The sequence below is a fragment of the Chiroxiphia lanceolata genome, chromosome 15, assembly GCF_009829145.1.
Source record: "Chiroxiphia lanceolata isolate bChiLan1 chromosome 15, bChiLan1.pri, whole genome shotgun sequence".
Lineage (NCBI taxonomy): Eukaryota > Metazoa > Chordata > Aves > Passeriformes > Pipridae > Chiroxiphia > Chiroxiphia lanceolata.
In genome coordinates, this window is record NC_045651.1 from 5,196,685 (window position 1) to 5,220,083 (window position 23,399).

The 23,399-nt window shown below is 39.0% G+C and overlaps 1 protein-coding gene across 14 annotated transcripts in view; it reads right to left on the bottom strand.

The window, feature by feature from the left end:
* Positions 1-23,399, bottom strand: part of TENM2 (teneurin transmembrane protein 2) — a 634,310-nt gene that overhangs the window by 73,546 nt on the left and 537,365 nt on the right. For 11 of the 14 annotated variants that reach the window (XM_032702527.1, XM_032702526.1, XM_032702524.1 and 8 more), the window contains 3 exons: positions 11,651-11,845; positions 6,087-6,287; positions 4,242-4,454 (listed from right to left, as the gene is read on the bottom strand). In XM_032702527.1, the coding sequence (XP_032558418.1) occupies positions 4,242-4,454; positions 6,087-6,287; positions 11,651-11,845 (609 nt within the window). The remainder of the gene's footprint in view (positions 1-4,241; positions 4,455-6,086; positions 6,288-11,650; positions 11,846-23,399) is intronic. The other 3 variants (XM_032702528.1, XM_032702525.1, XM_032702522.1) reach the window with 1 other exon arrangement.

Consider the following 23,399-nt stretch of genomic DNA (forward strand, 5'->3'; position numbering starts at 1 on the left):
TCAGTACAATCTTTCCCCACTTTCTGTCTGAAAGGGAATGCTTAACCTACATCTTATGTAGGACGTGAGCAGACAAGAGCAAAGCTTGGGAATACAACAGACAGCCACAAAGAAAACCTCTTATATCACCTTCTGGTGAGAGCTCACCTTAAATGATACATTTTCAGACTTTTAAATTTTACTTGTAAATGTTGAGGATTAAATCCTGATTTCACTGGTATCACAGTGAGATTTTTACCAATAACTTAATAAGGGTCACATTTCATGCTGCAGGGATATGAATTACAGATGGAATTACACTTTTTAAATGGTATTTCTGACTGTTTCATAAGATCTCCATATATATATATCACCCTGTCCTTGGAATACTATCTTGACAGTTTATACACAGAACACCCTCTGCAACCGTTTAAAAACAACAGCTTTAAGCATCCAAATATTATTTTCAGTGAAAGCAACAGATCTGTTTTGTAACAGCACACTTTAACAACACTCAGATGATTCAAGGAAAAGCTAAATCCTCCATCTTAAATTTCTGTCATGCAATTGGTTTGAGATTAACAACTTCTATACCTTAGTCTTTCACTTTGTTATTAGTTTTCCAATATTTTTTTCCTCATCTAGATTACCCTCTATTATTTAGTTATAACTTCCTCCATAATTGCAATCAATGAATAGTAATCACTTAATAAACATATCCTGACAGGTCTATTTTTGCACTGGGAAAAGATTAATTTTCTTTATCACCACTCCAGTAAGCAATTTTTTTTTCCTTGCCTGAAGTAGCAAAGTGAACTGCAGTTCTGCTCGGCTACATACAGGCATCTAAGCAAGACCAGACACCCCTCCTTTCAATTTTATATTATTTGGATGTAGATTTACCAAAATCTGTGTTACTTGGAACATACATTCATTTTTATTTGTGTTCATTCTTACATGTAATAGTACTGCACACAGGAAAAAGCTGCTTTGCACAAACAGTTTGTTAACACTGAGCTAACCCTGCTGTGCTGGGAGGCTTTTCAGAGTGCTTTGCTTAAAACCAGGTAATGCAGAGAAAAACTGCACTTCTGGTAAAATTTTTTGAGCTTAGATACTCAACACTGAAATGCCAAAGAGTGTGCATTCTGTCAAGTATCTGTTAAAGCCTAATTTGATATTAAATAGAATAACATATCCTGAGTGAACTTGGACACCTGCAGGTTGCTATGATGATTTCTTTTCCACTGCCATGTAAATATAGCACATGAAACTGGCAAAGAAACCCAAACAAATGCTTTTTTGGTTGTATGTAGAAACCTGCTTTTCTTTCTCACAAGTCAAATCTATTTGTTCTAAGTGGGCCTGGCCTAAAGTCACTGGAATCACAGCAAGTTTTTCTGCTGACTTCATTTCAGACTAGGTGAAGCAAAAAGTGGAAATTCAGAGGAAATAACCTCTCCTACAGCATTCACATTTTTGTGCTTGAAGTCCATATGGAGAAACTCTGAAATGTCCTGTGGGGTAAGCCTGGCCATGCAGTGCTCCTGAAGAACTAACAAGGGTATTCAAAATATAAACTGTGTATGAGGATGGGAGACATTCACCCTCAGCTCCTCTGCTGCCTTACTCTGGTCTGGCCTGGCTTTGCCTCGGGACAAACAGACCGTGCAGTTTGCCAGGTACCTTCCAAAAAGGACTAAATCATGGCTTTGGATTAACAAAATGAAACAAAATAATTTTAAAAAAATCAAGGTTTTAACACATCAAAAACGCATTCCTGAATATTATCTTTTTAGGGGAACCCTCCTCAGTGAGTAATCCTGACATTAAATGGTGTGTCAAACTTTCAGTTGAAAGTGAAACCATAAGACAGAGCTTGAAATGAAAGTGAGTTTCTGTAAAATTTAAGTGCACTTACTTCTTCACAGTAACATTTAAAACGTCTTGAGCAACTCATCCTTGTACCAAGGTATCAACTCACTCTAAGGACAAATTTTCCAGTGGTAACTTCTGGCATTTTTCATACCAATACTGACAAAAATTAGCTTTACCATCCTCATCCTCTGAACTCTCCCTGTGTGTCAGTCCCACGTAACACAAACCAGTGGGGTCATGCTGAGCTGACCCTCTGAACTGAATCCCAGTCCTGCTCTGTGCTTTTGTAAATGGCCTCAGGACACGATCATATGAAAATTCTTACTCATACAGGCTTATCACAAGAATATATACCTGTCTGCCAACAACAGACAACTTAGGACTGCACTAATCTGATACACCACAACTAGGAGGACATACCTAAATTCTTTGCACCAGTCTCATCCTTGCCACAGGCAGAACCACATTAAGCTTCGAGGATATCTTTCTAACACATACCAAACAAAAGAAGCTTATGCATATTTTAATCACTTTGGAAGTATCACCCTTCCTCTGGAAAGAATTGATTACATGTATCAGTAATAGGGAAGATATTTAGTTCAAAGCTCTGAAAATTAGACTTAAAAATCTCACTTCAGAGTTCATCAGTTCAGCTTGCAATTTTCAGCATACTTTGGAGATCCTGGTAAAAGGCATCTTTTTGTCTGCACAGTAATGAAGACTTTACATACATTAATTACTTCTAAACATAGGCATATTACTAAGAGATTATAAAGCAAAACAAATTTTGCACAAAGCATGAACTTTTAAAATAAGCAACTATTACAGAATTTAATGAAAAAAAGATATATTAGGCATTTTGTAAAGAACTGAGAAGCACTTAATATGAAAACAAAATGCCTGGATTAATCTAGCAGAGGTGTGTTGATATAATGGAAGTCTGAAAGCAATTATGAAAGAACACTCTGCATCTGTGCTGGTCACAAAGTGTTCAGTCATAAAAGCTTTGATTTAAATCATATTAGCATAGTGTAGCAAAGCATGCAGCACCACAACATCAAAGGATATGCCCCGAAAAGATGTATCAATTGTTATTTTTTTTTCTCCAATAAGAGTATACTTTTAGTTTCCAACTCATGTGTTTATCAGAAATGATTCGTATATCCAGGGAGAAATCAGAGGGGAATGAAAAAGAAAAACAGCTTGAGGGATGCAAGAATCTCACCACACTTTTAAGTAAAGAAATAACAATTCACCTGTAATAAGACTGTCCCATTAAGGTCCCTGATTGCTATTAAAATCTCAATTGACCTACTCTTTTCTTTGTTAAATTTACCACCTTAAGATAATAAAACCAGCATGACTTTGGATTAGGACTCAGTAGGTTTCTTTTAAGGTATACCTCACAGTCCTCCAAAAATTTTCTGGAGAAAAGCACCCTTGCCTGAACCTCACATTGACTCAGCAGCTGGATACTCTTGTTCCAGAGAAATTTGCTCAGACTTTTCAGAGAGGATGTAATCACTGAGAATTTCCCATTTTTGATTTTGGCATAGAGAAAATAACAATTTTCCCCTTTGTTCTGTGTAACTTTTCAAAATAATCCAAATAGACTGCTGGACTGCTTGGAGAGACAAAATAAAGAACTTCATTTAGGAGCAATTAATTCCTGTGCAGAATAAATTTTCTAGCACGGTGGTTGAGAGGGTAGAACATCACTGCCTTGTGTAAGTGTAACCCCTTTTGATCTTCCCAGGTTGAGACATCACAGCTGAGATGGAACCATGTTGGTCATGGCCCTCAGCACGATGCCAGTGCTGCCCTGAGCAGCAGGATATTAGGGAAGGGGACAGCAGGATGCTGCAGTGCCCACAGGGCCCTCCCACCCTGGTACTGTCTGTGTGCAAACACCATTCCCACTGTCACAGCACAGCAGAAACCCAGGCAGCTATTTCTGTGCCACCAGGAACACTCAATCCTCCACCACTTGGACCCCTGCTCTGGGTGGGGATGGTGGGGATGTGTTTCAGGTGTGATGTATAACAGCAGGAGAGCACTGATGCATCAGACCAGGAAATCAAAAGAGGTGCCATTCACACAAAGGAATATTTATTTAAGTTTGAAAATCTGGGCTTGGATGATACCGAGATGAACCATTTGTTACATCATCACTTACTAACGTCCACTTGCTGTGGAATTTGTTTGTTTTGGGTTTTTTATCTCTACAAATCATTTTGTTACTGATTTTAAATGATTCCAAGAGCTCACCTGCATTTCACCCAACACACTCTGAGCTAAGCACTAGGGTCCTTAAGGGAACAGCCCATTACAACACACGACAGTAACTATGTTTCTACGATTTATGAAAAGAAAGCAATATGTGCCTGTTTCGGTGCCTGTCGTTTGCCTACCAATGGTGCAGTGCTCCCCATTCCAGCCCTCTCTGCATTCACACTTCCCATCTTTACAAGTTCCGTGCTCCGTGCAGCGGGGGTGACACACGCGCTGGTCACAGGCCGCTCCCGTCCACCCTTCTTCGCAGCGACACGCTCCGCCCATGCACACCCCATGGGTGCCACAGTCCACAGAACACACTTCTAGGAGAGAAAAGAAGGAATAGCAAACTGATTTGCAGGGGAAATAAAAAAAAAACACCCACGGAACAAAACCAACACCGACTGGAATTGCAGCGGGTACTTCGGCGGCGGCGGGGCGGGAGCAGCGGCCGAGTCGTGCGGGGAAGGGGAGCAGAACGGACGTGCTGTGGCTGCAAACTAAGTGCTGTCAAAAGCTGGCCTGTTCATACTCTGAGGAAAACTGGGATTTAACTTTTGCTTTAAAACTAAATCGTATTTAGAAGCTGTTTAAAAAAAATCTGCTGGACGGACCGAGCTAGAACTGCGTCCTCTACGCAGATAAAAACAAGTTTCAGATAAAAACAAGTCTCCAACGCTGCCAGCAGCCAGAACGGGAGCAGGTAGCTCTGCTTTACTCACACCTGGACTTCAGGGGATACATTTCAGTGATAGACATAGATTTTGCTAATGACACTGAAAATCACTCATTCAGCAGAGAATGGTGGGAGTTCAGGGTCACTTAGACTCTGGGAGCCATGGGTAAAAGACACTTTCAAAGGAGAGATCTTGGATTCCTACTACATGGTCAGTTATATGGTGTTTCACTCCCAAAATTCTACTGTTCTCTGTCAGCTGAAGTTGTAGAAAAGCAGAGGGGTCTTTTGCCTCACATATCACCAAAGAAATGTAGAGTAAAACTCTCATTCACAAATTTTTCTGTCTGCTAATCCATGAAGCAGAAAACACACATCTTCATATTAACGTCACTGGTGGGGTGTTCTAAGTGATTAATCTTAGAAAATAACTGAATAAGTGTGAAAAATGCAAATATTATTTTGAGAGACTTGCTTTTGGCCTACAGCTCCATCTCAAGGTTCAACTTACAATATAAATGTAAAATTCCCAGTATTTTTCCCCCCTCACAAATAGAACATTTGCTGTCTTGTCAAATCTGTATTGTCCTCTTTTGCTCCTGTTAGAATAATCATGTTTTACAACTGTAGCTCTGGTGAGGATGAAAGTTTCAGTTAACACTTTTGTACCTGCTTTTAAGTCTTAACTTTTTTTTTATATATTATAAAACCTTAATATTATATGAACTTGCATAATAAAATATAAATATATATAAAACTTAGTATTATAAAAACAATATTATAAAAAGCTTATTTTTAAAAAATATATTCTACATACAACTGAAAAGGGGAAAATACACTTTATTTGAAAAGATATCTTTCTGGTTTGTGGTGTTTTTCATAAATGAGTAGCATTTTGATGTGCAGTAAACTCCCAAAATAGACCTAAGTGGAGTGTTCTGCGTTCTTCAAATGTTATACCCACTTATAAATTATGGATGTTTTTATTTTCATTTACAGATGTGAGGCACTCATGCAACCTTTTCATTCCAAATGAGTCTCAGTGCTAGAATGAAACACAAACTCCTATCCTGCATCCACCTCAGTCCCAAATAAAGAATTTCACGAAAAAAATTATCTGAGATGCATACACACTTCTCCCCAACAGAACTAAACAAGATCAAACACGTTCCAAAGACGTGTTTCTAAATTATTTGCATTTCAAACCTGCAGCAGATATCAATGTTTTAACAAAACGGGAGCAGTACTGCCACATGTTGCAAGACAATATTTTTCTTACCAACGGAGCAGTCGGGACCCATCCAGTTGGGATCACAGCTGCAGAGCCCTGTGTCTGCCAGGTAGGTGCCGTGCCCACTGCACTGGTCTGGGCACTGGGCTCTGGGCAGCTCACAATTCACTCCTCCCCATCCCGGGCTGCAGAGACATTCCCCATTCACACACACTCCGTGGTTGGAGCACGTGGGATCCAAGCAATCCACTGCAGAAGAAAGCAAAAACAACGGGGGAAACGGTCAGTTCACACAATGGGATGTTTGGAAAACGTGCAGGCAAGTGCTCGGAGAAGTTTGCATCACTGTGACAAACAAAGGAGATTGAGGTAGTTCTTATTAACAACCTGGAGTGAGAAGGGGGAAGTGAAGTAATTTATATTTTACGTTAAATAAAACAAATAAACAAGACTTTGACTGAACAATGACAGTTTACTGCAGCAATGCTGTGGTGGGGAAGTAAAAAGACTTAAAAATAGCATTTAAATATATATAAAAAGGGTTTCACATATTAGCCTGGAGACATTCTTCTGAAATACACTGAAGTTCCAATGACTCATGTACTGTTCTTATTAAAGAGTAAGTTAATAAATCGCAGTTTTAAACAATTTTTTCCTTTAGAGTATCTTCAGTACTGCTATTGTTACTATTAAAATGCTACAGCATTGTGAGAACAATTATGACAGCCACTTCAAGTACTTAGAAGTCAAAATACCAGTGGCTTTCAGCTTCATTTAGGCTTCTAATCATTCAGGTACTTCTCAATGTTTGATCCATGGTTCATTAATAGCTGAGCTTGAAACTGAGAGCCCTAGTTACTTCAAACCATATTCTAACCAGCAGCTTATTCCTCTAAAAGAAATAAAAAGCAGATACAAACACGGATTTCATATTTTCTCAATCCAGAAACAACAGAGTAAGATGGTGAAAAGAGTTATGACAGAAAATGATGCAATGAAATTTCAGTTGCTATTTCAATCCTGACAAATAAAGGAATGTTATGAGCTGCCTTTCAAATAAACTTTATCAATAAACTTTATGAATTTCCAAATTTTTATCTTATATCATGAATTTGTATAAACACACTGTGCTGTACTGCAAACACCAACACAGAGGCTTCACCAACTGCCTTTGGCTGTGGAATTGAGGGCCAAGGTCAAATTCGTGCCTTAAATAACCTGAATTCATCTCATGACTGGTATATATTAGCTCACAACAACAGGGCCAAGAATGATTGGCATTCTCTCTCACTGTTCCAGGAAGATCTGAGTTTATAATGAAAGTGATTTATCTCTCATCTTTTCCAAATTGATCCTTCTAAATTAAGGCAGAGACATTTTCACTCCACCTGATGGGAACAATACTTGATCTTTCAAATCGCAGCTTTTCTATAAACACAGAGCCTTGTCAAATTATTTTATGTAGTTGCAGAACATTTAAAGTAAGTATATAGATTAGATACAAACAGAGGATTGAGGCAGGCACAGAGATGCAATAACATGAGTTATCAGAATAGTTTTGATTTTAATTCAGATTACAGTAGTACAGGAATAAATTACTGTAAAATTTCTTACAAGATTTTCATTTTAATGATGACACTGGCTATAGTTTTGGGGTTTTTTAAGGTTTACAGCTTAGCTACTGAGACAAGAAAATATTCAAATGCAATTTCATAAACCAAGATTGTTTTGTGGTTCAGCTCTGATAAAAGATGGTAAATTAATAAACTGTTCTAAAATTATGCAGAATGCTTGTCCTGTACTGTTAGTCCTTCTTGGTGTTTAACAAAATTATAACCTGTCCAAAATTTAGAATACATCTTTCATACTATTTCTGTTGAACCCAATAGACTCAGAGCTGTGACAAAACAATTTGATTGAATAAAGAAGAACATAAAAACTTAGATCAATCTACTTTTAGGATGAAGGCTACTGCCACCCCTACATTTAGACTATTACATTTTTTTTTAGATTGTGATGTTTTAATGGAAAATTTAGAAGGGTGATTGTGTATAACACCATATGTGGCAGGGCAGCTACTTTTAGGAGATAATGATAACTCATAATGTACTCTCCTTGTCAAGAATGTATCATCTCAAATGAAAGCACTAATGAAAGGAATGGAGAGCATGTGAAAAACACCACCTTCTGCTGCAGAAATTAACAGTCTTTGCTCTGTCCTGAATTACGGTGCTCATGCAGCTGAGACTTACTTCCACAGAACAAGCCTATCAGTGCCCCTCAGCCTTGTTTTACAGGATAACCCACTAAACACCTTTATCCTTTGTTCTAGACAAATGTACTTTACAGCTGTTTTGTTCTATCATATGGGTAAGTAGCAGCTTTCAAAGCTAAAACTGAGGAGAGTTTTTACTTTGAGCTCCAATCTTGTTCTATTTTAATACCCGCTCTTAAGAGTTATCATCTCGGGCCAGATCCTCTGCTGTTAAAATTAACATAATGTGATTACCTGCAATAGAACTGCACTGACTTATGCTGCAGAGGTGCTGGCCCTGAGCTGGAGGAGGGTTTACAATGGTATTTAAGAAGGATTTATAAACGGACTGTCTTTGGTGTTTCAACAAAGGAGAACGCGCAGGTACGTTACGACTTCCAACTCAGGGCCCCTTGGCAGCTCAGATCATTAGAGCTCATTTAGTACTGGGCCCTCTGTAGATTTGACAAAAAAGGTACTGAAAGCAATTTATATCCTTAAGGATAAAAAAGGAGGTCAAGGAGTTTTCCAAACAATATGTACCACGAAGTCCCCAAAGAGCCATGAATTGCACTCACGAAGTTAAATGTCATTGAAAAATGACTCGACCAGGAGAGCGACAAGAAAACCACCCTTAACTTAACCTAATTTGGTGATTTCACTTGCCTCCCCCCCCGAAACCAGACTGAATGAAGCCTGGTAGATACTCCACTTCATCTTGTGTGCAAATTTGTTAATAGAACAACAGTGTTTATGCTGCAAAAATTGTGCATCGCAAATATTGATTTTGGTGCCACTTTCATTTCAGGTAAATTGTTTGAACAGTATGACCATGACGAATATCAGAAATAAAAAGCTATTGGGAAGACAAAAACGCTGACCCACTTGTTCTAATTCAATATCCTAGTTGGAAAATGGCAAATGAATCAACATTTGCCATTCTTTTTGGAAGTTCAAATCAATAGAGGAGATTTCGCATATTATATTTAACTACACATATATTATTAGTATCATTCTGCTATTAAAAGGGTAAATTTTTAATTCATGCAAAAACTTGAAATAAAACTAGGTAATTAATTGGAGAGACACCACATCATAGTATACCCTTTTTCCTATAGCACTTGGAATTTAATGTAAGAAATACGTACAAAAGAAATGGAATTTAAGGGTAGAAACATGATGGTTGTTTTTTATTTATTTTCAAATTAATTGTTCAACTTATTTATTGCCCAAAAGGTTATTTCAACCTTTCTTGTCATGTTATTGACCCTTTCCAAGTTTGCAGCAAATACCTCCTGCCTTTGTAATCCATTTTTCTTTTTAAGAAAAAAAATCTTTCCAAGCACAGTGTTGATTAAATAATGTCTATCCTTTCATCTCAAACAGCAATTCACCTCCCAGAAAACTTAGTTGACTGACAATGTTTTGTAGTGGTCCCAGGTTTGGCTGGTGTTAACACAAAACCTTTGTTCTATAAACTTTTCTGGAGCTGCAGATGTGTTTGTTTCTCTAGTTTCAAACATTCACCTCAAGATAAACTGAATTAAGCATTACAGGAGCCTGTTTCTCTTACAGGAGCCTAAGGAATCCAAGGCATCTGGCCCAGATACACCACAGCCATTCCAGACAACTGAAAGCAGAGAGAGAATTCCATGGAAGTAGCTGGAAATTACCATCAGGGTGAGGGAGGAGCTGCTTGCAAGGTAAAATTTACAGAAGTAAGAAAGATCATTTTAGGCCATCTACCATAATCTGGCTAATAATACAAGCGTTTTTATAACACAAAACGTGATTAAATGTATCAAGCTCAATGAGACCAAGCAAACAATTGCAATTAGTACCAGAAAGAGAGCTTTTGCACTCCTGAGAATAGATTGGATGTTATAGAGCAAGTTAAAGACAGCTTTTTTCCATCTTTGATTTAGATGCAAATGATAGTTAAAGCAAGGTATTTTAGATAATTTTGGAATATCTCCTATAATCTTACACTCAGTGTGAACTGAGAACTATCAGTTCTAAGTAGACAAAAAGGACATTACAGCATTTTCTGGATATAGTTTGAAATGTAAGCCATTAAAAACAATGGAAAAACTCTTGACAACAAGTGAGTTCTGGATTACAGCTGTAATAACCAGTGTTGGGAAGCTTTAGTGGAGGGAGGTGACAGGAATGAACTGAACAAGCAGTTGTAGTGTTGGCAGTCCCACTAGTGAGGATCCTTGTGGGTTTTTTTTTTTCCTTTTAGCACAGTAAGTTCACTCAGACTAATGCAAGATTTTGTCCAAAAGGTGGCAACTGTAGTCCAAAAAATAAACCCCTTCGTGGTTTAAGTCCCCATAGTTTTCTTCCCTTCATTTTCTGATGGGAGAAACAGCTCTTTATTATAGGGTAAGATAAAAATCAATACACATGGTGGACAGCTCTGCAACCCATTCAGAATATTCCAGAGAGAGTCCTTAGTCCTAAAAGCTTGTCATCCCAGTCCTATCACTTTAGTACTCAAGCTGCTTCTCCTTTTGGAGGATTAATGAACTCTGGAATGTCATCATAATGTAACATGAACTACTACTGCCCTGAGGATGTGCCAAGGAATGCTGAACTGCCTGTTAGCAACTGTCTGGGGAACTAAATTCCCTTTTAAAACCATACTAATATACTTCAAAAAGAAAAGCAGTCCAATTTATGTTGTGCATTCTAACAGAAAACACTGTGAATACAACCAGGATTGAGCTTAATCTATGACTACATTTTGCAGGGTTATTTTGTTAAATTTGCTCATTCTACACACACAAGGAATTGGACACTTTAAACCTGGAAAGGTTTTCTGCATTTAAAAGACATTTTTTGTTCATGTATACCTTTCTTAATCCTGTATGATTGCAGCTAACAGGAGTAATTTGCCCTACATTAACTCTCTAAGTCATACAGTTATCTAAGTCCTTCAAATTTGTTTCATGAGCTTCTGTCTTAATAGTGATTGATACGTGTGCTTTGTGTGAAGCTGAAGCTGTACAATTTTGTCTACCACTGCTCCTTTTTCCTCTGCATTTCACACCTAAATTGTTCAGTAAATACAATCCATAAGAAAAGATTTTTCTCTTCACTCTTCAACAAAGGAATTATTCAGCTTTACTTGTGGCAGACACTCTTAATGCTGCAAAACAACATATGCAGAAGGCCAGAAGTTTCGTCTGAACTTTGATAAATCGGTAAAATTGTGACTACCCTCTTTTTACAATAATCTGCTACAGCAGTTTCACGCTTAGATTTTTACTCTGTTCTTTCTTTTTCCCCTACTCATTAAATAATTCCAAAACCCAGAAAACAAGCTTGCAACCCAGAAAATAAACATCCTTACCTTCCTCACAGTTTTCTCCTTTGTAGCCCACGGAGCAGACACAGTTCCCTTCGATGCAGGAACCATGACCTCCACACGAGGGATCAATACACTGGCTGATGGGTACATCACATTCTGGACCTTTCCAGCCACTGTAGCATAAGCAGGTGCCTTTGGAGTATTGACCATTGCCACTGCACAGAACCGGGCAGGCAGCTGGAAAAGGGAACGAAAGGAAAACAGCATCCAGGGTCATGCACGTATTCCTGTACAAGTGCACTAAAAAGCCACTGCCAAATAGTTATACATACACTCAAATATGTTAATTTACTGGGGAAAAAAAAAATCTAAGGCAATTTGCAGTACTTCAGTTCTTCGTTTCCCAAAGAAATAATTTGATTACTATCTAATAAAGCACGCTTGGGTTGGGCATTCCAAGAATACAACTCCTATTCTTTATAAACTACTGATGGTGTTTGGGATAACTAATGAGGCAGTGTGAACAGATTTGAGTCTGACATTACTCTGCTTTGTTCCTTCAGCTAAAATTCAATTTTCACAGCTACCAGAACACAAAACATTCAGTCCCCACAACATTTTATTATATAGCATCTTTCTTCTTTCACAACACTTTTTTAATGTAATGTCCCCATACTTTTTTAGATCCTTTGACTTTCAACGCAAGAATCTTGAACACAGGCTTTCAGCTACTAGAAATGCCCCTTGCCACCAATATCCCTGGTGAACCTGCTTTCCCCAAATCCCAGAGTGGCAGCTTTTACCCTGTGTGTATTGGCAAGAAAGCACCATTATTAACCCCTATCCCTCACCCTTGGGTTATTAAGGGGATAAGACACATTCTGAGTAAACAGTCATTAATGCAAATGAAGTGAAGCCTATGAATAATAAAGGTAGTTGGCAGGTCTTGGGTGCCAGGAATCAGATGTTGTACATATGCAGAGCAATGGAAAGAAACAAGTGGTTTATTAAAACCCAGCTGCATATAAATGTTACACTAAGGCCTATTCACACTCCTTTATGCCCATGTCTCCCTTGTAAACATGGCAATCTGTGATCCTCTGTGCCTGTCAAAGACTGGACGTGGTCCCTACCCAGAGAAATGGAAAAAATAACAGAAGAATAACAGAAAATGGGAGTAATGAAGTGAATCTTGGAGAAAAGGTACAGTTTTGTGCTGTTCTCTCTGACGCAGTTTGATAAAGACAGAAAAGTATTTCCCTGTCTTCTCACTCTTCAAAGCAATTAGAAACTAACACCTAGTTTTACAGTGCCAAAAATATACTCAAAAGTGACTATTAATCATTAAAAGGTCCTAATGCCTTCTTGGCTTCTATTATCCCTGGATGATCAAGAAGAACCCAAGTAATTGATTTCCTACAAAGAAATGTGTAATGGTCCAGTTATCCAACTTCTCCACTGTTCAGTCCTGCAACCCTTATTAATCTTAGCTGTCCCATTGATCTGCTGCAAAAACACATTTCAGGATAGATTTTTTCAGGAATTTTCTCATTTGAAATGGGAAAAAATTGATCAGACAAAAATAAATTCAGATTTCTAACCTGAAATGGTAGCTAAAATTTGGAGTGCTGAGAGTTATTTCAATTAAGACTACAGGTTGACGGGCCACGTATCACGCATATAATCTTTTTTAACCTATTTTTTCTATAGTAAAACAATGAAAAAATCAGTATGCTAGAGTTTGGGGGTTTTTGGTAGTGTTCCTATGTCTCAGAGTCATATTATCCATCCTTTGGTAGCAACAGGACTTCATTCTACTGCAGTCCTGGTGTCCTCTCTCACTGTGAGTTTTGTCCAATTGCCTTCTTATTCACCCCAAAAATGAACACAGATTTGAATAAAATATAATTTCCAGCAGCAACATTTGCATTTCAGATGTGATGTATGTTCACAAGTACTGTACTGAGTTCAGTGAAAAACATTCATGCTCAAGTTCTACCGGTTTTGCTTTTTGCAGCTGGTTTCAGAGTTAAGTTTACTGAACCATCTGGATTGAAATACCATACAGACAAATATCCATCATGTCCATACTGCACTCCAGGACAGCCTGCCTTACATCTTTTTTGCACGGCATCATCAAACACCCTTCCATGATCTACCACATGCTGAACTAGTAGCAACCTGAATGCTGTGTGACCATTCTTTCTCCATCACAGCTGGAGCCTGGCTCAGTTCCCCAGGGTTCACAGCCCTTCACTGCCCAGGTGTGCTGCTCCTCCTGGCAAGTCACACAGGTGAGCCAGGAAGAAAGGGATTGACCTGGCACCACTTCCACTCTTCAAGCACAAAGACCTGGGGGCACAAACAATTCCTCTGTCCACAACTCTCCGTTTCACTGCTATTAAAAGGCTTGTTTGGGCTGACATTGACAGGTTTTCCCAAATCACTGGAAGAACTGCAGTCACTTCTTCCTGCTCTCTTCATTTGCCTGAAAAGGCAGCCTGTCCTGAAGACCTGCAGTAATCATGAGTGGCCAGTTCCTTGGTGCCATCTTGTACACCCTGACAGATTGTAGAGACCCTGGCCCTTTATTTGGGCCTCATTTTAACACAAAAATATCTCTCTCTAGAACAAGGCAATGTGGTGGTTTACCCTGCAGTCCCTCTGTTCAAGTCCCCCCCAGAAGGAAGTAAGATTGTTATTCTCTGCAATGGTTCCAAGCCACTGCAGAGACTCAGAGCTGTCATTATTGATGGTTGCTCAGTGTGGATTCTCCAACTGCACTGGGACAGTTGCTTTTGCCCATCAAACTCCTCCCCATGCTGTGATAAAGCTGCACAGAAAGAAAATGCCCCAAGAAAGGTAAATGAATCCATAGGCAGTAGACAGTTTCTTTGGACAAACCTCATCTGTTCAAGTAGTTATAAAGACAAAAAGTTAGAGTCAACTCACAAGCTGGATATAAGTGAGGAATAGCTTTTTTTGTGTTGTTGTTTTACAGGTCAACATGTCACTCACCACCTGAAAGGACTTCTGTTCTGCAAACCTCTCCTGTGGAGTGAAAACTCAAATAAAGACAATAACTCTATTGAAACAGCAAAGTTCCTTGTAAGAGGGACCGAGCAGAAATAACTCCAAAATAAATAAAAAAAAGATAACCAAAACAACAACAACAACAACAAAAACCCCAACCCAAGCCACTTAGATGTGACCACCCTAGATCTAGAGTGGTCTAGACCTATAAATCTGTGCCAGGCATCTGCTGTAAGATCAATTCTCTGCTTGCTTTGCCCCTAAGTCTCATTAAGCAATGGGTAATTGCAGTCCAGCTAATGGAGATGTATATCTGCTATTTGGAACTCGCCTATGGGAAGGCTGTTCTTAGCTCCTACTTTTGATCTGGATTTGCAGGGTTCAACTTCTGGGACACCAGAGACTGGCACAGGAGAAGAAAGATTACTAAATAGTGCTGGGTCTTGAGCTAAAGAGCTCCCACAGTAGATTTTTAGTTTTCCCTCACTTTGCTATGGTGCTCCAGGAATTTAAGTAAAGCTGAAAGCCATGTCACAGCTTTTCATTCCTCTCTTCATGCTTTTACCAGGTCAGAGGTCTTGCTACGGTTCATAAATCTATTCAGTCCTTGTGAAGCTTGTCTATGAGTTGAACAGCAATCTGCCTTCAGTGGTTTGCCACTGCAATGTGCATTGCCACGATGTCAGTGACACCAGAACTGACTCGGGACAAAACAGAGAATCTGTCATTTAACCCTAGGGATGAAGTGAATACAGTTAAGATTAAGACACTTGCAACTTAAAGCCGCAGTTTAATCTACAACCCTCTGCTGGGGTTATTCTACAAACTATGTGAGTGGAATATCACTCTGAGAGTGAGAAAACTGACAGAGAATCTGGGTCAGATTTTGGCATTTCCAAGACTGCCATGTCACTAGGACTGCAGAAGAAACATGTAAGCAAGAATGCAAGCAAGTGTGGGTTATAAGAAGTTGGCTTGTCACTGCTGTAATAAATGGTTCTTCCTTAATCTTTTTGGTATGGGTTTATAGGCTGTTCTGTGTGAGGAAGAGAGAGAATCAAGCTGCTTTTCCACAGAAAACTGGAGCAGGTAGCCAGAAAACGGTTTGCTACGCCTATTTGCTAGACCATGTTGCTGCAGGATGAGATCCAAACCAATCCACTCTAATTTTACACCCAGGCAGCTTCAATTAATGTGGAAACTACTCGAGAATCATCTGGAGTTCTTGTTTAGGACTGTTTATGTTTCCCTACGTGAAGTAGATGGCCCTTGTTCCAGGACAGGACTGACTGCTCGAAGTCTGTTGAAGGAATGTGAAGGAAGGTGGTTTCTGTAATGGAACAATCAAGTTCCATCTCATTTCTGTGGGGAGATAAGTTGCATATCTCACAGCAGCACTGTCAAAAAGTAGACAGAGATCTTCAGGAGTAGTTATGGCACACTCAAGCAAGCTAGGCACAAGGGTATACACCCTTAGTGAAGGTTGAATAAGCATAACAGGTATTAACCCTAAATGTGGGTTTGGTGATGTGATTCTGCCCTTTACTGGTATTTGAACAAAACCAGACTGTTTTGCACATGGGTCTCAGCTGATGAATGGATACTACAGACCCTTGAGCCGTGTAGGCTGCACACATTTAAGAACATCAATTAAGCAGGAAAGACAAGCCAAACATCCCTCTGAAAGTTCTCTCTCTAAAGATTATCTTTGGAGAGTTATTTTGGAGTAATGTTGATATTCCCTGATGCATGAGGAGAGGTGATTTGGTAACAGCCTGTTACACGTGGATGAGGAGAGGAGATGGCAAGGGGTAATGCCCAAATGGTCTGGCATCAAAAGCCACCAGGTTTCCCAGCTGCAGCCTGAGCACACACTCCTTTCACCCACCCTTGCAGTATCCACACACACATACTCACCAGGGGTGTTCTTCTAGAGCATGGCAAGAAACCAGTAAAGGATATCTGAGGAGTCAAACTCTTGGAGGCTGTTGCAGAACTTGGGTTAGTTACCCAGCTGCTTGCTTGAGAGGCCTTCCCCTGCTCCTTGAAGTTCCAAAAAGGATGTGAAGGCAGAGTTCTGGCTTGGTTTCTCTTGCTGTAGAGCAAACATTACCCTGGTGCAGAGAGTCCTGTACCACTGGGATCTAGGCTGTCAGTTCTCTACTGCAGACTTTTTTCAGTTCCTCCTCATAAAATAGACACACTGGTATTCTTCTCTTCAAAGCTATTTGAGTGTCTGGGCATAAATATATGCAGACTTGAAAGGCTTTTGAACTTGCACCTACAATGCTTCCCTGTCCTGGACCAGGTCACAAGCAATGCCCTTCTATTGCTCTTATTTTGCAAGCAGCTCAGTTTTACATACAAATGTAGATTTTTGAGAATGGCAGAAGAAGATTAGCTTCCTTTTGTTATCTACAGGCTTAGGAGTCCTCCTATGTCAAATTTTTTTAATGCATAAACCACAGTATTTTGTGGTGAGATCCCATGGTGGGCTGGTGAGGGGAGTCACTGGTCTGGATGGACAAAACTGCAGCAAGGGGTAGTGTTTGAGTAAGAGCCAGAATGGTGTCCATAAGGATTACAAGCCCTAATATTGCACATAAACAAGTTTCTTCCTATCACAAGCTGGTGTTGAAAAAATGATGAGCTTTACTACCTGTTCACAACGTAAACAGTAGGGAAAATTAGGGCTGAGTGTTCAGATGTGAGTTTAAGACTGAACCAACAGAGCACTAGGACACCATCTAAAGTACCCTTACTTTCTAAGTACTGCTGACTGTTCCATCAAGACTATCTGAAAAGTCAGAACTCATGGAAGAACATCCCATGATTGATCACAGAATTAGACAAATTCATGGAGTGAAACTCTACAAAGGCTCCTAAACACAAAGAGACATCATCTGTTGTAGGAAGTCCCAGCTCTAGAACTAAAAGATTTTACTAGAGAAGCAACAAAGACAGGTACAATTTTTACCCTTCCTCAACTCTCTGCTGCAGGCCACCATCATAGCTGAAACCCTGGGTGAAATGGAATTTTGGTCTGAGCTTTACTTCATTAATATAATCTCTATACAAACACGCACATTCAGAAAAAAAAAACATACTGAAGAGACACTATTTATACTCCTATGTAAGATATATTCAGTCCTTCTTGAACTGTAGAGACCTAAGAGAAATAAAGATTATTTTTATCTGTAGATGCTCCAGTTTAGGAGGAGGAAGTGAATTTCAGCCATGAAAAATCACTGCACTGATTGGGCAGTTTTGAAATGCTCTTTGGGCAGAGCAGCACGAATTCCCAGTCACATAAGAAGTGAAATACACAGCGGCATAATAAAAAATAAAGTTGTTCTTTGTTTCGGTGACCACCAGGAATGTACTGAAGACAGATAAGAGGTCAAACTTCTCACCAATGAACCTTTCCAGTGACTCTTCTGGGTGCAGTTCCTCTAGGGGATGATTAATTCAGACTCTGTAATAGCTCACACTTGGACTTCCTTCTAGCAGAGATTAAGCTGCTACTGCTGAGAGATTATGCAAGGTTTTGCCAGTATACAAAGAAAATGGATTACTGTTTTTGACAGTCTGATCTGAAGCCTATAAATGCACTCCAGGTCAGCTCCAAACTGGAGGAGAAATAGAGGAAACATCTAAAATAAATGTAGTCTACAGCTGCCTGGTTCCAAATACTTAATGAATATGAGTAGAGCCACATTGTACTGGTGTTTTTCTCTTTTTGGTATTTATGTTTGTGATGCATATGTGGCATTTAGACTACAAATGTTAATTTCTCTTCAATGGACAAATTGGACTACTAAGTCATCAAGTGTGTTTTACTGATGCTAGAGCTGAGTCCTACTACAGTTGTCTACCAAAGCCCCAGATAATTTTAGTTTCACTCCAAAAGCTACAGCCAAGTTCCTGTTCTCCTAAGATGAACTCATACCTATTCATATATGAACAATCTTAATCTAAATGAGTTTAAACCCAAAGGAATTGCAAACATTTGCATTTCAGAAAATCAGCCCAGTTATTAAAAAAGTTAATTGCTGTCAACCTGATTCAAAATGTTGGCTCTAGACTTTACACTATTATTATAAACAAAATAGTACTGAAACATCCCTTATTTTTTTGTTACCCATCCCTTCTTACACCAAGTATTTGCCCTCAATTATTACATCTCTTCTTACACCAAGTATTTGCCCATATTTCTAAAAATTATGAGACATATGAATCTCTTATTTGTAGTCTGAAAATGCAATTATTTTGTTTGACAACACTTTCCTTCATATTTTCTATTTAAACCTATTTTAATCAGTTGGCTGCACATTTCACTACTTGTCTGCATGCCTATTAGCTTTTACTGGAGTTCATTTATGCATATGAAAGCCTGAAATAACTTCTAAGACCACTCCATGGGTTTTTACTAGTTTGTGCTGGTTTTATGCTACTTTCCTGGTGAGAAGCTGCCCCAACCCTAGCAAACTTAGACTCGAGAAAATCATCCTGGAATGGGAGATTGAACGAATTCAAGGTTGTTTTCTCTCATCTGCTCTTTGTGCCTCCCAAACATGCCATCTGCACGGTCAGGAAGAATGGTGTTGGAATTCAGAGGTCACCAACTTCTGTCAGGCTGAAATGTTCTGAGGAACAGCGACAATTAGGAAGACCTACAACATCTTTTAGGCTGCTCTAAGGCCTTGTGCTCTTCCAGCCAGGGGTCATCTTGTAGAAATCCACCCAGCAGCAGAAGAAGGAACTGAAAGGTTATGAAAAACTGTCAGCAGCATTGGATGCTTTAGGAGTTACTTCTTGAAACTGTTTTCTTTACAGAACACACAACTAATTTAAATGATTTAACAGCAGTGGGATCCTACCCTTGCAGGCATCAGGTCAGTATTAAGAGGGAATGTACAGCCTTTCCCCACAATGTTCTGCTGTCCCTGCTTCAGGTGCCCAAGCCCAGCCTTCCCAAGCTCTCCTGTCTAGCTCTGCCAAACTGCACATTAGCAAGCCAGGAAGAGACTCATGGAAGAATTTCCAGAAGGACAAAAAACCCATCAGGTGTGTCAAATCTCTGACATTCAGAAACCATTTGGGGAAAGCAGCACACGCTGACTTAAGCACTAAAGTATGGATGCTTTAATTAATCCGGGGTGAATTTAATTGCTTTAGTTAAGTGGAAATCGGGTTAAAAATGATGCAGAGCATGCTGGGGTGTGTTAAAAACATGACATATGAGTTGGATGAATCGATAAATTAAAAGCGCACAGATGTTTTAATTAAACCCAGGAAACTTAACGAAGACCACTAGAGACTTTTAAGCCTATGATTAATTCAATTCATTTAAAATACCTGTAGAGATATGGGGATGCCTCCATTTTGGGAGGCAAGAAGTTCTCGATCAATAAGTACTTAAGCTGTTCTACAAAAAAAAATGGCAACATTTTTAATAGAAGTGGCTGAACAGCATTTATTGCACACTGAATATTTACATTCTTCTGAACACTCAGCAAACTTTTGCCTTGGCAAAAATTTGTCAAAAATATTTTTTCTCGCTGCCTTCAGGGTGAGCCTATCTGTCAAAAAGACAACACTTACTGCTCCTTTCTCTACTATTGTACAAAGTACCTATTTCCATTAGATAATTGCTTAGCTTAACAACTGCTACAAAAATCTATGTAAGAATTACAAACCTGTCTTCCCACGCTATCTAGCACCAATTTCCAGAACCACAGCAAATTTTTCAAATGATCTCTTTGAGGTTGGTCACTTGGTACAAGAAAATTTTGCTTGATGAATTGACCCTTGTAATATTTTCCAATAACCATAACAATGCAGTCAGTAAGAACAGGGAAAATCAAAATTAAGGAAATATCAGATACATTGGAACTATTGTAATGGTGGATTGAAAGGACTGAAGCCCCATTACTGCTTTTGTGAAGATGAGCTTAGACAATCTCACTAAACATCAAGAAAGATCTTAGTTCTCTAAAGACAGTGAAGCACAGCAGGGGGAGAGAAAAAGACCACTGTGCTGCCTCACTGGTAAAGCCACAGCTGAACATAAAATGATTTTTAGGTGGCATAAAACAAAGTAAACATTGGAGACAGAGAGAAAAAAGGACATTTGAGTGCACTAGACACTTGATAAAGTTCTGCCAGGAGTCAAATGCCTGGAGGACTTTCTCCTGTCAGTACATTCTGGATTCAACACTTGGTCACAGCCTGTTTGTTTCTCACTCCACTATTGCAGCAGCTCTGCAGCTCTCACTGCCCATGTTAAAGGGGAGCCTGTAGTTCTCTGTGCACGACACTAAAGTGATTTGCAAACGGTGGATTGATTTGCAGCCAATCCAGTCTGGGTCCTCCCCATCTCCTACACTGTTAGAGAGCAGCACAGTTCAATCTCTTTTTCACATGCCTCAGTGCATTCAAGGAAACAGAAGTTTCCCTGCACTGCTCCTGGTTTACCACAGAAGAATGTGACTGATCAGTTTACCACATATTTTATGCCTTTGAAAAGAAAGGAAACAAACAAACAAACAAACAAACTCTTTTTATCTGCGAACTAGTAACACAGAATCAGAGCTGTGAAATTCCTGCCTTGAATATAAGCAGTGAAGTTGACACAAGACCGTGCAGAGAAACAAGTTTTACTTTCTAGCAACAGATGGAAACAAACAGATGTTGAAATCAGCTACTGTCACAGACAAGCATGTAGATCTTCATTTGTATCTTGATAACTTCATCACCAGAAAAACTGAGGAGGAAGGGAAAGCTAAACTATTTCAGAGGTTTCAGTTGCTGTCTCAGTGGAAAGAACCAGTGAGAAATCAGAGATGATGCTCCAAGCTCACAAAAAGCAGCAGTAAGGACAAAAAGCAAATACCAGAATTATCCTTCCAAACACACATGTGAGGGTTCACAACAGAGAAGCACTAACAGCATGAAGTCACTTGTGCTTCCACAAAAAGGAGGAAAAAAAGTGAAATATTTCTTCCAATATTTTTAGTAAAATTTTACACCTTTCCCAGTGAATGCTGTAAAAACTATTGCTTCTCTGGTAATGGTTCAGCTCTGGCTAAACATCAGTGCAGTAGATGCAGGATTACACCCACAGGCTGCATTTTGGGTTATTTAAAACCTAAGCTGGTTTGGTCTTATTTTAGTTACTACTATTTGCCTTATTAAATTTACCAGAAAAGATTTAAATCATAACATGTTGAACTTCACAGTTCCACATCAGCTGCAGATATTTAAACATTTTCTACATTTGAGTTAGAGATTTTTTTGTTTGTTTGAGAAAGTGAAGGGGGATGACAGCTAACTGAATTTAATCTCACCCGAACAGGGGCTAAATATAGACAAATATCTAAATTACAGGTTCAAACCTAGACATAATGTAGGTATGAAAAAAGTCATGCATGCTGAAATATGAAGCTATGATTCAGGGCTGTTTCTGTTTTTCAGGGATGGCAAATGTCTAAGGATCTTTTAAACCAGCTGTATTTCTGTGACATGATTTACAATACTACTTAATCATAGCTGCTTCAATGACATTTACCATCAACACAAGGACTCCAGGATGATCCCAACACAACTGTAAAGGCAAACTCTTAGAACTTAATGAAATAACAAACACCAGTACAAGTCCAGGGAGACAAAGCAACCTGAAAACAAAATGTAGATTGCAACACAATTAAATAAGCCAACCAATTAAACACAAAAACAAATTACAAAGCACACAGCACAGAGAGCACAATTCAGCTCAGCAGAGTATAGTCAGAGCAGAGAGATTCTTGGCCACCAATGGAAGTATCTGAAAGGAAATAAGATTTTTGGCTTGCCAGAACTAAGCTGCACAATGGCCTGTGTCCTGCATGCATTGGTATGCATGTCCACTTCCTTGCTGCACTGGGAACCTTCTGAAATATTCTACCTAATGGAACGCCACTGAAACAGAAAATATTTGTGCAAATAGATGTGTTTGTGCTGCACACATATAAGAAGAGAAGAAAGATAAAGTAACTGATAACACAGCAGCCTTCAAAAGCAGCTGTGAGAGATCAAATGAATGTACCCAGTTTTCAGTAAGTATGAAAATATTATATAATACTGTTGAAGAAAAATCCATTAGTAAGATTTTACTGTGTTTCCATGTGCTATCCATCTTAGACATAACTAAACTTTCTTATCCTATTAAGCCAGTAAAATTTAGTTCCAGTTCAGCTACAGGACTGCCCATGGCTCTAAATTGGTCTCTAAATTTTTACATGTTGGGTAGTGAATGATCAGATAAAGACGCCTGAGTGTTCACTGAAATCAGAGATTCCTTACATGTCCATTTTTACCTATCATGTTTTGTCCATCAGTGGCATTAGCAACTTCTCTCAGTTATTATCTTCTTCCTTCATTATTGAACTCCTCAGTATTCCCCATCTTTTCTTAATCCTTTTAGATTTGCCTTTGAAATCTTCTCCTACAGAATAAGGTTGCCTTCTTAGCTGCACCACTATACTGCAAGCTCTTTGGGACATAATTTCAAGTTCATAGGCTGCAACTTGAATTTAAAAACACAGGAAAGGGCAGTGCAATCCACATGCACGAGTTTGGCATTTTAATACAGAAAACAAGTGCTAATTAAGTTGCTACACTAGATGCAAGTATCAGGTATATTTAACAACATTAAGGAAATATCTTTAAAAAAATTAAAGCATTTTTGCTGCCCTGTAGGGGCACAATTATAATAAAA